Below are 12,722 nucleotides of genomic sequence, written 5' to 3' on the forward strand. Positions count from 1 at the left end.
TCTCTCTCTCTCTCTCTCTCTCTCTCTCTCTCTCATTCTCTCTCTCTCTCTCTCTCTCTCTCTCTCTCTCTCTCGTTATGAAATCCATGTAAGTTTATATTACAAGAAGCAGTCCCCAAAGAGGGAACATGCAATTATAGCATCAAAAGATGTCAATGTAAGACATGTAAACAGAGAATCTATTTGACGAACCCACAGACAATCATAGAAAGATTGAAAATCATAGACATGTAAACAGAGAATCTATTTGACGAACCCACAGACAATCATAGTAACATCTGGGAGTAGTGAAACTTGAAAAAAGTTGAATCTTCAAAGACTCCATGATTTTTGTCTTCTGACAGAGTCTAAGGTCCCCAATATCGTACCGAAGTGAAGAAAAGATAAAAATCACGCCTCTATGGGTAAATCCCGGGGAAACTGAGCTCGGAGACGCTGTTACAGAAAAAGCAGAAAGTCACGAGTCATAGGGCAACGCAAGAAAAGGTGAAGCAAGGATTCCCTTAGAGCTAGACATCTGTAACAAACAGCAAGAGAAATCTATCTACGTGCTATGAGTTGGCCAAATGGAATAATCCCAAGCATCACTTGCGATAGAAAAACCTGTTAGCGGAGAGGAAGTTTGCAGCTCCAAAGCTGTTGTAATCTTTTGGGCCACCACTTGGCAATGGACGATTGCCTGAACCCTGGCTATGTAGAGCCCAGTCCGTAAGATGATAAGTAAGCTCTAGCTTTGGTACTGGTAAGAAATATTGAAGCATCGGAGAAAGACAATGCCTAAGGGATCGATAGTGCAGCCCCAAACCATACTGCTTGACTGCTAGTGGAAAAGAGAATAAAGTACCATGTGCGTGAAGCACATCACCCATCAACTGAATTCCTTTGGATGAGATAAAATAAGAACACCTAGGTTCGTGCAAGGCAAGGGGATGATCAAACACCTTTGACCAATGCAGACTCTCAGCACGCAAGGAATGTCCATCAAGAGAGTTGCGAACATGCCATTTGAGATGGAAAAAAATTTCGTTCCAATTTGAATTCATTCTAGAGGCAAAACAGCAGCCCTTAACTCTGCCAATATATTCCAGAATAAAATCCCATTGAGTGGGATGTCAGTGCGCAAAAGCTTAAGTAGTAAATTGTCAAGTAAGTGACACATCATAGCAGCCCGAGGCTGGTCACCCTGCAGAAGTTTCAGCAGCATCCTCCTTATGTGCCAAAACATGTATGTGAATATTCAAAATATGTAGAGCGCCATGCATCTTTGGCAAATAGAGGTGGTCCATAGAGAGTAATCTAATGCTCTTATGGCCATGCTTTGAGGCCAAAAAGTCTCCGTAAGAATGGACATGAACGATGCAATATCCTTCTTACCAAACATCGTCAAAGGTAAGAAGAACGTTATGTAGGAAACCAAAATTGATTGGACAATACAGAGGCCAGGTAGCCAACTTCCAATATTCCTTCTTCTTTAAGCTTTGCAAGCACCCAATCTATTTGTTTGCAGCAAGTGACCATCCATCCCAGAGGTAACCAAGATGACGAACAAGCTTATTGGGCAATACAATTTCAACTTGCCACAGAGAGCAATGCTAGTCTTTAGCATGCAAAGGCATAAGCTTTGATTTTTGAAAGTTTACCTGCAAGCCAGCAGCCAGCCAGAAGCCAAAAGCATGCAAGGAAAAAAGCATACATGAGCTGCAAAAGATCCTTATCAATATTCTTTGGAGTGAAGAAGGAATCATCATTATAAGCTTGTGCAATCATCGGGCTTCCTTCCATGTATCTCTAGGCCATGCAAGACATTAGTAGCCATAAGATGATCTATATATCGAACATTGGATGAGTAGCTATTGCATAAAGCAATGCACTAAGAGGGCATTCTTGTCTCATTGAGCAATGCAAAGTCCATTGTGTTGAAATATGAAAAAGAACTAGAACTAGAAACTGGAAATGGAAATGAGATGACAAGACTGAAAGATAAGAAATACCTTGAGAAGAGTGTAGACAAGACACAAGCTAGACAGATAGATTAGAATGATGTGACCCATTGAATATATGGGCCAAAGTACAAGACATAATGCAAGAGTGTTTATGGGATAATTGTAGAAGTGCCACATGGCACACACTCAAGACATAAAGACTAGACTTAGACTTAGACTAGGAAATAGTACACTTAGTGTGCACTTATCTCCAACACCCTCCTTAAGTGGACACTAGGAGTAAGACAGAAAGACAAGACTAGAGGACAGACATAAAGACTGATAGACTGAGAGACAAGATAGAAGACATGACAGACAAAAGATCCTGAGACACCCCTCCTCAAGTGATATCCTCATATGGGTCCACAAGGGTAGGGACAAGATGGATCTAAAACATAGTCAGATTGATAGACAAATAGACAGACAGAAGACTGACTGTAGACAAATAGAAAGACCAAGACACTAGAACCCCTTGACCTACATCATCGGTGGTCAAGGTGGTAGACAAAACATAGAAGTAATCAGAAAGCCCACTTTTCATCATGTAAGGAAGGAATAGCAGGATCAGCTGATGGAGATGTTGCAGCAACATGGGCTGAGGTAGATGCAGGAGCTGATGTAGAGGTTTTGGAGTAGCAGTCCCTCTCCCGGTGATTATCACGGCCACAAATGGTGCATGGATGAGCCTTGAAACAGTCCTTCTCCACATGATTAGTCTTGCCACAATGGGTGCAAGGCTTTCTTACCTTAGAACTGCCTTTCTTTGCTAAAAATGCAGTGTCAGTTACCTTGCGTTGTTGAGTTCTTTCTTCCTCTTGGAGAGCATTGATGATACCCTCAAGAGAAGGATTATTATGATACTTGAAGGTAGTGACAAGAGTAGCATAGGAGTCAGGTAAGCTTTTGAGAAGCACAGCAATAGCAATATCTTCGGAGATGGGAGACTTGACTGACGCAAGCTGAACCATAAGACTGCGAAGATAATTAACATGAGAGGCTATAGTAGCTCCTTCCTGCATATGTAGATCAAAGAATGAGATCATAAGTGCAATTTTAGAGTTTTTAGATCGGGCTCCAAAAAGAGTATCCAGAGTGATCCATGCTTGAGGAGCAGACTGTATGTCGGAGATGTGATGAATGTAATCATCTCCAAGGCCAAGCAATATGATAGCATAGGCTTTGTCGTTCTTGGCAGTAACAACTTCCTCAGATGGACCTTCGGGGGCATCACGGTGAACAATGTCCCAAAGGCCTTCTTTCATAAGATGGCACTTGATTTTGATCTGCCAAGTATGAAAGTTGGACCCATTGAATTTGTCGATAGACATGAGAGAATGAGAGGAGGATGCCATGTGGGAAGGTCTTACCTCTTGCTAGGATGCAAGGGCAGTGTCTATTCCCTTACAATATTGTAGAAAATAAATGAGAAGGAGAGATCCCAGAAGCCGGTTCTCTTTCCACTTTGTCAGGGCCATAGCATATGACAGCCCATCGAAGTAGGAGGAACCAGCAAAAAAGGAGACTGTTCTGCAAACTGAAAGAGGCAGATGAAGTCGAAGAAGTCTTCAGCCTGTACGGATTCCGTACAGTCGTACGGACTGTACGGACTGTACGGACGATGGTGCAGAATACTGACGACGGAGTACGGACGAAGACGGACGGAGTACGGCGGCGTACAGCGGCGGTCGTACGGAGAGGAGAGATAGATGCTGCGCAGAATTATCGGTGGCAGCAGATCTGGCGCTCAGATCTGGCTGAGCGACAGCAGGAGCGGAAGCAGCGCCAGATCTGCGCAGATCTGACGTGCAGATCTGGAACTGCGCAACAGATCTGGCAGCGCAATGGCGTGCAGATCTGGAACTGCGCAACAGATCTGAAAGACGCGCAGATCGGGAAGAGAGATGGCGGGCAGTTTTACAGCGGCAGCGAAGTACGGCGTGGAGAAGACGGGAAGAAGAGGAAGATGGCGACCAGCTGAGCGGGGGAGAAATCTGAGAAGGGGCAGCTATGGCTACAGCAGACTGAAGGGGGAGAAGAGAGATCAAGCTGGCTCTGATACCATGTTGAAATATGAAAAAGAACTAGAACTAGAAACTGGAAATGGAAATGAGATGACAAGACTGAAAGATAAGAAATACCTTGAGAAGAGTGTAGACAAGACACAAGCTAGACAGATAGATTAGAATGATGTGACCCATTGAATATATGGGCCAAAGTACAAGACATAATGCAAGAGTGTTTATGGGATAATTGTAGAAGTGCCACATGGCACACACTCAAGACATAAAGACTAGACTTAGACTTAGACTAGGAAATAGTACACTTAGTGTGCACTTATCTCCAACACATTGATCAGAAATGTCCCCAGACAAAATGCAGACAGCTTTACTGTCACAGTACATCCAATAAAATAAATGCTGCATTTTATCCCCAGATCCCAAACATTTCATGGTCTGAGAGATGAAGTCCCATTGTATAGTATCAAATGCTTTGGCGATGTCTACTTGCAGCAATAGTACATCTTGTTGTGTGCACTTTGCATATTCTATCCCATCATAGGCGTTGACAACATTATCCGTAATATGTCTACCAGGCATGAAGCCATATTGGGTAGAATGTGGGCCATCGTGCAGAAAACCTTTAATTATTTTTACCACCATTTTGGCAACCACCTTATAAATGATTGGCATGAGTGTAATAGGTGTCGAATCAGCAAATGATTCCCAAAGATGCTTCTTTAGGAGCAGCTTGACCAAACCTTTCTTCAAAGCATGTGACATTTGCTGATTTTGCCAAGCATAATTAATCATACGCAATAAAACAGGCTTGAGGGCATCCCACTATATAAGAAAGAACTCCACAATAAGACCATCCTCGTAGATTTCCATTTGCAATATGATTTTAATGCATCATTCAGCTACATTTCTTTGAAAGGAGCCTCAAATGTAGAGCCTAGGCAGGAGTCATAATAGTAGATACATGCTGTGAAAGCTTCTGTTGCGTGGACAAAACCTCCCATGAATGGGATTTCACACTCCCAAACTGTCGGACAAAGTCAGTGACACAGGACTAAGCACGGCTCACTCGTGAGGAGGTCCAACAGACATCAGATGTCAAAACCAGCAAATATTTTGGGCTTGTCTCTTATAATGTAGACTTTTAAAAAACTCTTTAAAGATGCAACCTTTATCCTAGAGAGCCTTTGCCTGGCCTTAGTTTCCCTTTTGGCAGTTTTGCTATGGTCATTACTCTGTAACTGATGCTTAACTTGATATTAATACGTAAACTTAGGCTGTGCCAAATCCTTGACATGACTGAGTTCTGTCAAATTTTGATAGCATCAGCAACTACTTTCCATAAGTCATGCAGGTAATTCTTCCCATACTCGCGAATTACGGACTGCATCCGAGAGGCAAAAGCATTCCATGGATAATCAACATCAATTTGACACTATTCCCAAAGAGGTGCATTGGCATCATTGAGCATTTGCTTATACTCATCATGTTTGTAGCCTTTTATCTGGCAACCTATCTTGTGGCATCTCACGAAAAGACACACACACACACACACACGCGCGCGCGCACAAGCACACACGCACGCACGCACACATGCAGGAGTAGAGCCGATTTTCAACATTTCGAACGTAATGATGTTTTAAAAACTTTTTCTTTTAGATGCCATTCTAATGTTCACAAATTAAAAGTAGCTCTGGATGCTGCCTGTCGTTTCCCATGATTTGAACAGCCAAAATTATCCATAAACAGGCGTGCAAACCTAGAATGAACATTAAAATTAGTTTGACCCTTTTTTCTACAGGTACTTCTTCTCATTTGTATATACGTCAGCAATGTTTTCTGGAATGCAAGTGATGGGGAGGGCCTTCTATTTGCCGGATTTATGTTCTCCACCTCTTCTTAGATCCCTCAACGTATTATTTGCCATTATTTCTGCTGTCCTATTTCGGGAAATCTCTTTGCATCTTGAGCCAAACATTGGCAGCAAAGTGGCCTCTTTAAAGGCCCTTGTACTGGCATGGTATCCTCTGCATTGGTTCTTTACCTTCCTTTTTTACACTGATGTTGGATCTACCACTGCTGTCATGGCTATGTATCTGGCTTGCCTGAAGAAATCGTACAGGACCAGTGCTATGGTGAGTTATCACCTTTCCTTGTACTGATTTTTTTGGGCTAGCTTCCAATAGAAAGCCAAGAGACTTGTATCATCTGTTCTTGGGATTCAGAAAAGTGGCCTTCTGAGGTAAATTGGTTCTGCAGCTTGGGCTTCTGGCGATTCTCTTTAGGCAAACAAATGTTGTCTGGACATTCTTTGTGGCCTGTGTGGGGATTATTGACTTCCTTCAACAGAAGACTAATGGCAGATCTAAGCTGACAACTGCATCGAACAAGGATTCGGATATTGTTTCCAAAAATCTAACATCTAGAAATGAAGAGGGTGAGATGCACATGCACATTGTTTTTCTTGTATCAGAAAATATTCATTCAAAAGTCACTTTCTTGTCGTCAACAGACAAGGCCTTATGCTGTTGTTGGCTATTGTATGGCAGGTCTTGTCGGAGAGATATTTGCTGTATTGCATCAGGCTTGGCATAGTCGATATGATTTAATTTTGCATTTTTTCCCACTGGTGGTGCCTATTGTAGGCTTTCTAGTATTTGTTATCTACAATGGTGGCATTGTGCTAGGTAGCCAAGCTTGTATGTCTTCCATAATTTGACGCTTCGGGTTATAATTTTCTGGTCTGACTTGCTGACTGTCATGATGCAATTAAAATTGAAGTTATTCCTTCCTTTGTAGGGGCAAAAGAAGCACATAAGGCATCTCCTCATCTTGCTCAGGTTCTATATTTTGGAGTAGCATCAGCATTTGCAATGGCTCCTGTGCACTTGGATTTGTGTTTATTAAGAGCAAATTTACAAAGATCAGTAAAAGCAATTAGGACAGGAGCGCTAGGCTACTTTCTTGCTGGTCTTATTGGGGTTCTTGCGTGCATTCATTATTTCAGGTTTGTAATTTTGTATTCTGATCATCCTGTGTGTGATGTGCCATTCGTAACCTTTCCAAAAAGAAATACACAAACAAGTCAGATTTTTACATTGCAATCTAATTTCTTCCTGCTTATCGTTGAATCATGGGCGAAGGCACTTAATCTATCCTCCCAGACAACCTCGTTGGTTGCAGCTTCTCTGCTGAAATCATTAGATGATTCATTTTTCGTGAAAGCTTTTTTCTTGCATAATTCCAACGAGCCCCAAAACTCCCTAGATGAATCTAGTATGCCACATGTCATAAATTTAGGGTCCTTCCTTAATGCATTATTCACCCCTCTCTTGGGATATCTCTAAAACATTTGCCCCTAGGCACATTTCATGCATTTAGGTCCCTTAGCCTTAGATCCACCTAGTCTAGTGCCATGTCACCCACACCAAGGACCTTGACCTTTATTCCTTTTTGATCATTTACATGAAGCCCAAACAAATATGATACAAATATTGATCCTTTAAAGGAAAATGTCGACTGACCCTTCCAAGGTCATGTTACCTCGACTTGAGCGTAACATTCCTTCCCTCTTCAGCATCAGCGTCCTCGATATGATAAAGTTTGGGAACACTCTCCGTAACTGGTATACGGATTCCCAGGTAGCTTCTGATAGAGGTAGACCATGCCATGCAACAACACCGTGGGTATCTTCCGATTGCGTACTTGCATTGTTCCTCGGTCCAGGATTCCTGTTGGTTTGCGTCTTGCATTATCCTCTATCTCCTGAAACAAAACAACACCTTCGATTAGTGAGTCACCTGTATGCAAAAATTTCTTTAAACGAGAAACATGAAACACTGGGTGCACCTTACAACCCTGTGGCAATTCTAATTTATAGGCTACCTTGCCTATTCTTTTTAGAATTAACCATGGCCCACAATATCGAGGTGATAACTTAGCACACTCTCGTGTAGTCAAAGACTTAGAGTGCGAAGAAACTCTGAGAAAAACTTTTTCTCCTTCCTTAAATTCTCTAGCGGATCGATTTTCATCCGCATTGACATCAATGTCTGACACTATGGATTTGGGTAATCCATGCAAACGAAATATATGTCTAATAAACAAATCCGCCACTTGCGGGGCACTAACAGACTCTCTAGTTGGAATGAAGTGAGCCATCTTGGTAAGACGATCAACCACCACAAGGATAGAATCATACCCACCTTGTGTCGTAGGCAGACCTACAATAAAGTCCATGGAAATGCTCTCCCACTTACTTAGTGGTATCTCTAGGGGCTGTAAAAGTCCAGGTGGCTTCACCCGTTCTGCCTTACTTACCTGACACGAAAAACAACGTGTCCATGAAGATGCTTTTCCATCTTTGGCCAAAAGAAATCTCGCTTCACGAGATCATGTCTTCTCTGTTGGGGTAAAGGCATTATGGCCACCCCAGTACAGTTAGTACACTTAAGTACATGAGCTTGCACATCTCCCTCCCACTCGTCCTCTCAGCTGCAGCACGTTTTCTGTTTGCAACACTTGCCCAAATGTGGGTCTCAGCATTCGTCCAGCAGTAGCAGCGATTTGAGGACTAGCAACAGCAGCGTCTTCAAGCAGCAGCAGCAGTAGCCTAAGCTGTTGCATTTCGCCGCCAACAGCAGCGAGCTGCTGCTTCAGCAGGGCCGGCAGTAGCCAGCGCTGCCAGCGCCATCAGTGCCACCAACGTCGCCCACATGCGACGCCAGCAGCGGCAGCGCCAGCAAACGCCGCCAGCGTCGCCCAGCCAGGCGCCGCCAGCTAGCAGCACCGCCGGGTCGCCAGCCAGGCGACGCCTGCAGTAGCCCGCCATCAGCTCGCCACGCAGGCGAGCAACCCGCCAGCAGCCCGCCAGGCCTACGAGCTCCCGCCAGGAGCTCGCCAACTGCTCCGGCAGCGATACAGGCACAGGTGCCCGTTGGGGGGTACCAGATCTGGTTTTAGTTGCTATTGCAGCGAAATCAATCGCCCCCCCCCCTCAGATTTCTTACGGTACGCTCCGTCTTCCTATAGCACTCGTGTACTTGCAGGTACAGGTGCAGTCTTCGAGCTCATTGTGAGCATTACTGGTCAAATGCAAGTACAGTAAGCGGATATACAGTCTATGCCTACTGTGTGAGGAAATCCTCAACATTGGATTGCAGAATCAAGGGGATTTTGTAGCCAGTGCCAAGTATTGGCTTGTATACGCACGCATTGCGTTTATCCTCCTGTTTGGAGTTGATTCTTGCAGGATTCGTATGCATTTGTTGACCTACGGGACAGTGGAAGATGCATTGAGCACTACATTGTAGACTTGAGCACTGAATGTGCCAGTCAAATTGGGGGTTTTGCAATTGGATGCATATCAGTGCTGGGGGAAGCAATTAAATGCCTTACAGTGGTCAGTGAAGCGGTAAATGCACTCAAATTCTTAGAATTTTGCCTCCAGTCAAGGGGCTTTTGCCTAAATCCTACTCTAAACTGTGTTATACAGTTTTAGTGGTATCTGGAAGCTTGAAGTTGACAGGTTTGAACAGTCAAACAGTCATTTACTGATTCTGTACTTTCTGGTACAGTCAGGTACTGTTCTGTGTCAACTGTGGGGCTGATTACAGTCACTGTACAGAAGTACAGAGTGCAAAATACACTGCTGTTTTTCACTGTAATTGCAGGGCAGATGCTGTTTTAATATCAGAGTACTGCTGATTGTACAACAGTGCATTTAATGATGCAAACAGAGTTGCTGTTCGGAAACTGCAGCAAGCAGTAAACAGTTATAATTCTCTGTTTAAGTGGGAGAAACAGTTGCAGGTGCAGTTCCTGTTGTTCTGCTGCAGGAATTAAATTTTTTGAGCACAGTTCAAGTGCCTGTGTGCACTTGGTTTGCAGGGAGTCAGGCACCCAAGTGTGGGTTATATTTCTTGCTGATTGTAATGGCCTCATCCTCGGAGTCCTCTCTTCTTAATATTAAGAAGTTGCAGGGTGCTGCTAACTACCCCATGTGGAAAAAGAACTAAACTTAGTAGTGTTTACTGTTAGTTTGGTCCTGAATGTGCTAATCCTCAGGCAGTTTCATGCTCCTATTGTACACAAAGGTGTGAAGCCCACTGGCATATCTGATGATGCTTGGGCACTGGCCGATCTGTCGGCAAAGTCCATAATTGAATTGTCACTCCATGAGAGTGTTGTTTGGAATGTGGACGGTGAAACTACAGCCTGGGGTGTGTGGAAAAAGCTACAGGACACATATGAGCAGCAAAGTGCAGCCACAAAGATATATTGGTTGCGCAAGTTCTTCAATCTGAAGATGAAGGAAGGGACCTCCATGGATGCACATCTCAATGAGTTTAATTCAATTGTTACTCAGCTTGCGAATCAGAAGTACGTGGTGGATGAGGAAACCAAGGGTATGGCACTCTTGATCTCTCTTCCTGAGAGTTGGGATACGTTCACCACAGCTGTGACAAATGCAAACACTTTCATAAGTTTTGCAGATATCACAGGGCTGATTTTGCAAGAAGAGCAGAAGCTGAAAGCTCAAGATGCAGTAAAGCCTAACAATGCCTTGAATGCAAGGGGGAGAAGTCAGCAAAGAGGCAAATCCCAGGAAAGGGGAAAAGGCAGGAGCAAGTCCCGCTCCAACAAAGATGTTGAGTGCTACTACTGTGGCAAAAAGGGACATACCAAAAAGCAGTGCTTTAAACTGAAAAATGATAAGAGAGACAAGGCCAAGGACACTGATGCGTCAGATGCAAAGGTAATTGTACCAGTAAGCAAGGGCAAGAGCAGTGTGAAGATTGAAGAGCTTCATTCTACACACAGTTATGACAGTGAGGGAGAGGTTCTATTTCTCTCTACTTTGGATGCTCATGCTCTCCATGCAGGCGGTTTTGCAGACATGCACTCTTGGATCATTGACTCAGGTGCCTCATTCCATGTTACACCTTACAGAGAGTTGTTTGTCAGGTATGCAGGAGGCAGTAATGGAGTCGTGTTTCTAGGGGATAATCATGCATGCAGTATTGTTGGTGTTGGAGATGTCAGGCTTGTATTTGCTGATGGTGCTCAGCTTATGCTTCACAATGTCAGGCATGTACCCGAAGTCAAGAAAAATTTGATTTCTACTGGCATGTTGGATGACGAAGGTTTTGTGACCAGCTTTGGTCATGGTTTCTGGAAGGTCACCAAAGGTGCCCTGGTTGTTGCCAGAGGTCCTAAGGTTGACACGATGTATACCCTTCCTGCTAAAGTATGTAATCATACTGATATTCATGCCACCGAGCTGCCGAATATTTCTATGTGGCATAGCCGGTTGGGACATATGAGCATAAGTGGAATGGAGCAATTGGCTCGCCTTGGCTACTTACCGTCTTTGAAATTTTCTGATTTAAAGTTTTGTGAGCACTGCATATATGGTAGACAATTACAGTGTCCTCATAAGAGGAGATTAGGACATAAAGATGCTCAACTTGAGCTTGTGCATACAGATGTGTGTGAGATGCCTAGTCCTTCACTTGGAGGTGCACGGTACTTTTTCACATTTATAGATGATTCCACACGGAAGGTGTGGGTGTATCCTCTTCGATTGAAGAGTGATGTCTTTCCAGTGTTCCAGAAATGGCTTGCTTTGGTTGAGAACCAAACAAGCAGAACACTGAAGGCTTTGCGGTCAGATAACGGTGGGGAGTATATATCTAATGCATTCAATGCATTTTGTGATGCTAGAGGTATTAAAAGGGAACTCCCTGCTCCTTACAGTCCACCGCAGAATGGCACTACAGAGCGTATGAACAGAACCATATAGTAAAGGGTCCGCTCTATGATGTCACATGCTGCTTTATCTTATGGATTTTGGGCTGAGGCTGTAAAAACAGCAGTACACCTCATCAATAGGTCACCAAATAAGAGACTGGATGGCAGAGTGCCAGAGGAGCTTTGGACAGGAAAACCTCCTTCCTATAAGCACTTGAGGGTCTTTGGCTGCACTGCGTACGTGCACATACGCAGAGGAGATCGCAGCAAGCTTGATCCTAAGTCTTTGAAATGCATTTTTCTTGGATATGGTGACAGTGGCGAGATGGGTTACCGCCTATGGGATCCTGTGAATAAGAAGCTTATACGCAACAATGATGTCTTATTTGATGAGTCATGTATGTTTAAGGCAGTAGATAAGCCTTCTGATGCTTCAGAGGTTGACATTGATGACTCGGGACATCCTGTACAATTCAGGCAGGCTGCAAATCAGCCACAACAGCAGCGTAATCAGCCAATGCATGATGCTGCAGCAGATCCAAATGGACAGCCCGCAGTGGCGGAAGATGTCCTACAGGATATACCACCTTTGGAAGATCTCCCAGGCATAATTCTGCAGCCTGATCTACTGGAACAGCCACCTGTTTTAGGTGAACAGCAGGCTGGACAGCAAGACCAATGGGTCCGAAGGTCCACTCGACAAACGAGGCAGCCAGACAGATTTGTTCCAGGGGCAGATTTTATTATGCTTACAGACTGTGGAGAACCTTCCTGTTACAAGGAAGCCGTGCAAATGCATGATAAAAGGCTATGGGAACTAGCCATGAAGTCCGAAATGGACAGTCTCCATAAAAATGGTACTTGGGAATTGGTACAGTTGCCTAAGGGCATGAAAGTACTGCCATGCAAGTGGGTGTATATATTGAAAGTCACACTTGGAGCTAAGCCAAGGTATAAAGCCAGGTTGGTTGCC

The 12,722-nt window shown here is 44.0% G+C and overlaps 1 protein-coding gene across 4 annotated transcripts in view; it reads left to right on the top strand.

Annotated features, from left to right (window-relative positions):
• Nucleotides 1–12,722, top strand: part of ALG10 (DIE2/ALG10 family) — a 102,480-nt gene that overhangs the window by 40,152 nt on the left and 49,606 nt on the right. For all 4 annotated transcript variants that reach the window (XM_087391484.1, XM_087391485.1, XM_087391487.1 and 1 more), the window contains 4 exons: nucleotides 5,799–6,132; nucleotides 6,257–6,434; nucleotides 6,547–6,684; nucleotides 6,797–7,004. In XM_087391484.1, the coding sequence (XP_087247610.1) occupies nucleotides 5,799–6,132; nucleotides 6,257–6,434; nucleotides 6,547–6,684; nucleotides 6,797–7,004 (858 nt within the window). The remainder of the gene's footprint in view (nucleotides 1–5,798; nucleotides 6,133–6,256; nucleotides 6,435–6,546; nucleotides 6,685–6,796; nucleotides 7,005–12,722) is intronic.

Source organism: Dipteris shenzhenensis, chromosome 20 (genome assembly GCF_047967505.1).
Source record: "Dipteris shenzhenensis isolate YYH24624 ecotype China chromosome 20, Dip_SZ_1.0, whole genome shotgun sequence".
NCBI lineage: Eukaryota > Viridiplantae > Streptophyta > Polypodiopsida > Gleicheniales > Dipteridaceae > Dipteris > Dipteris shenzhenensis.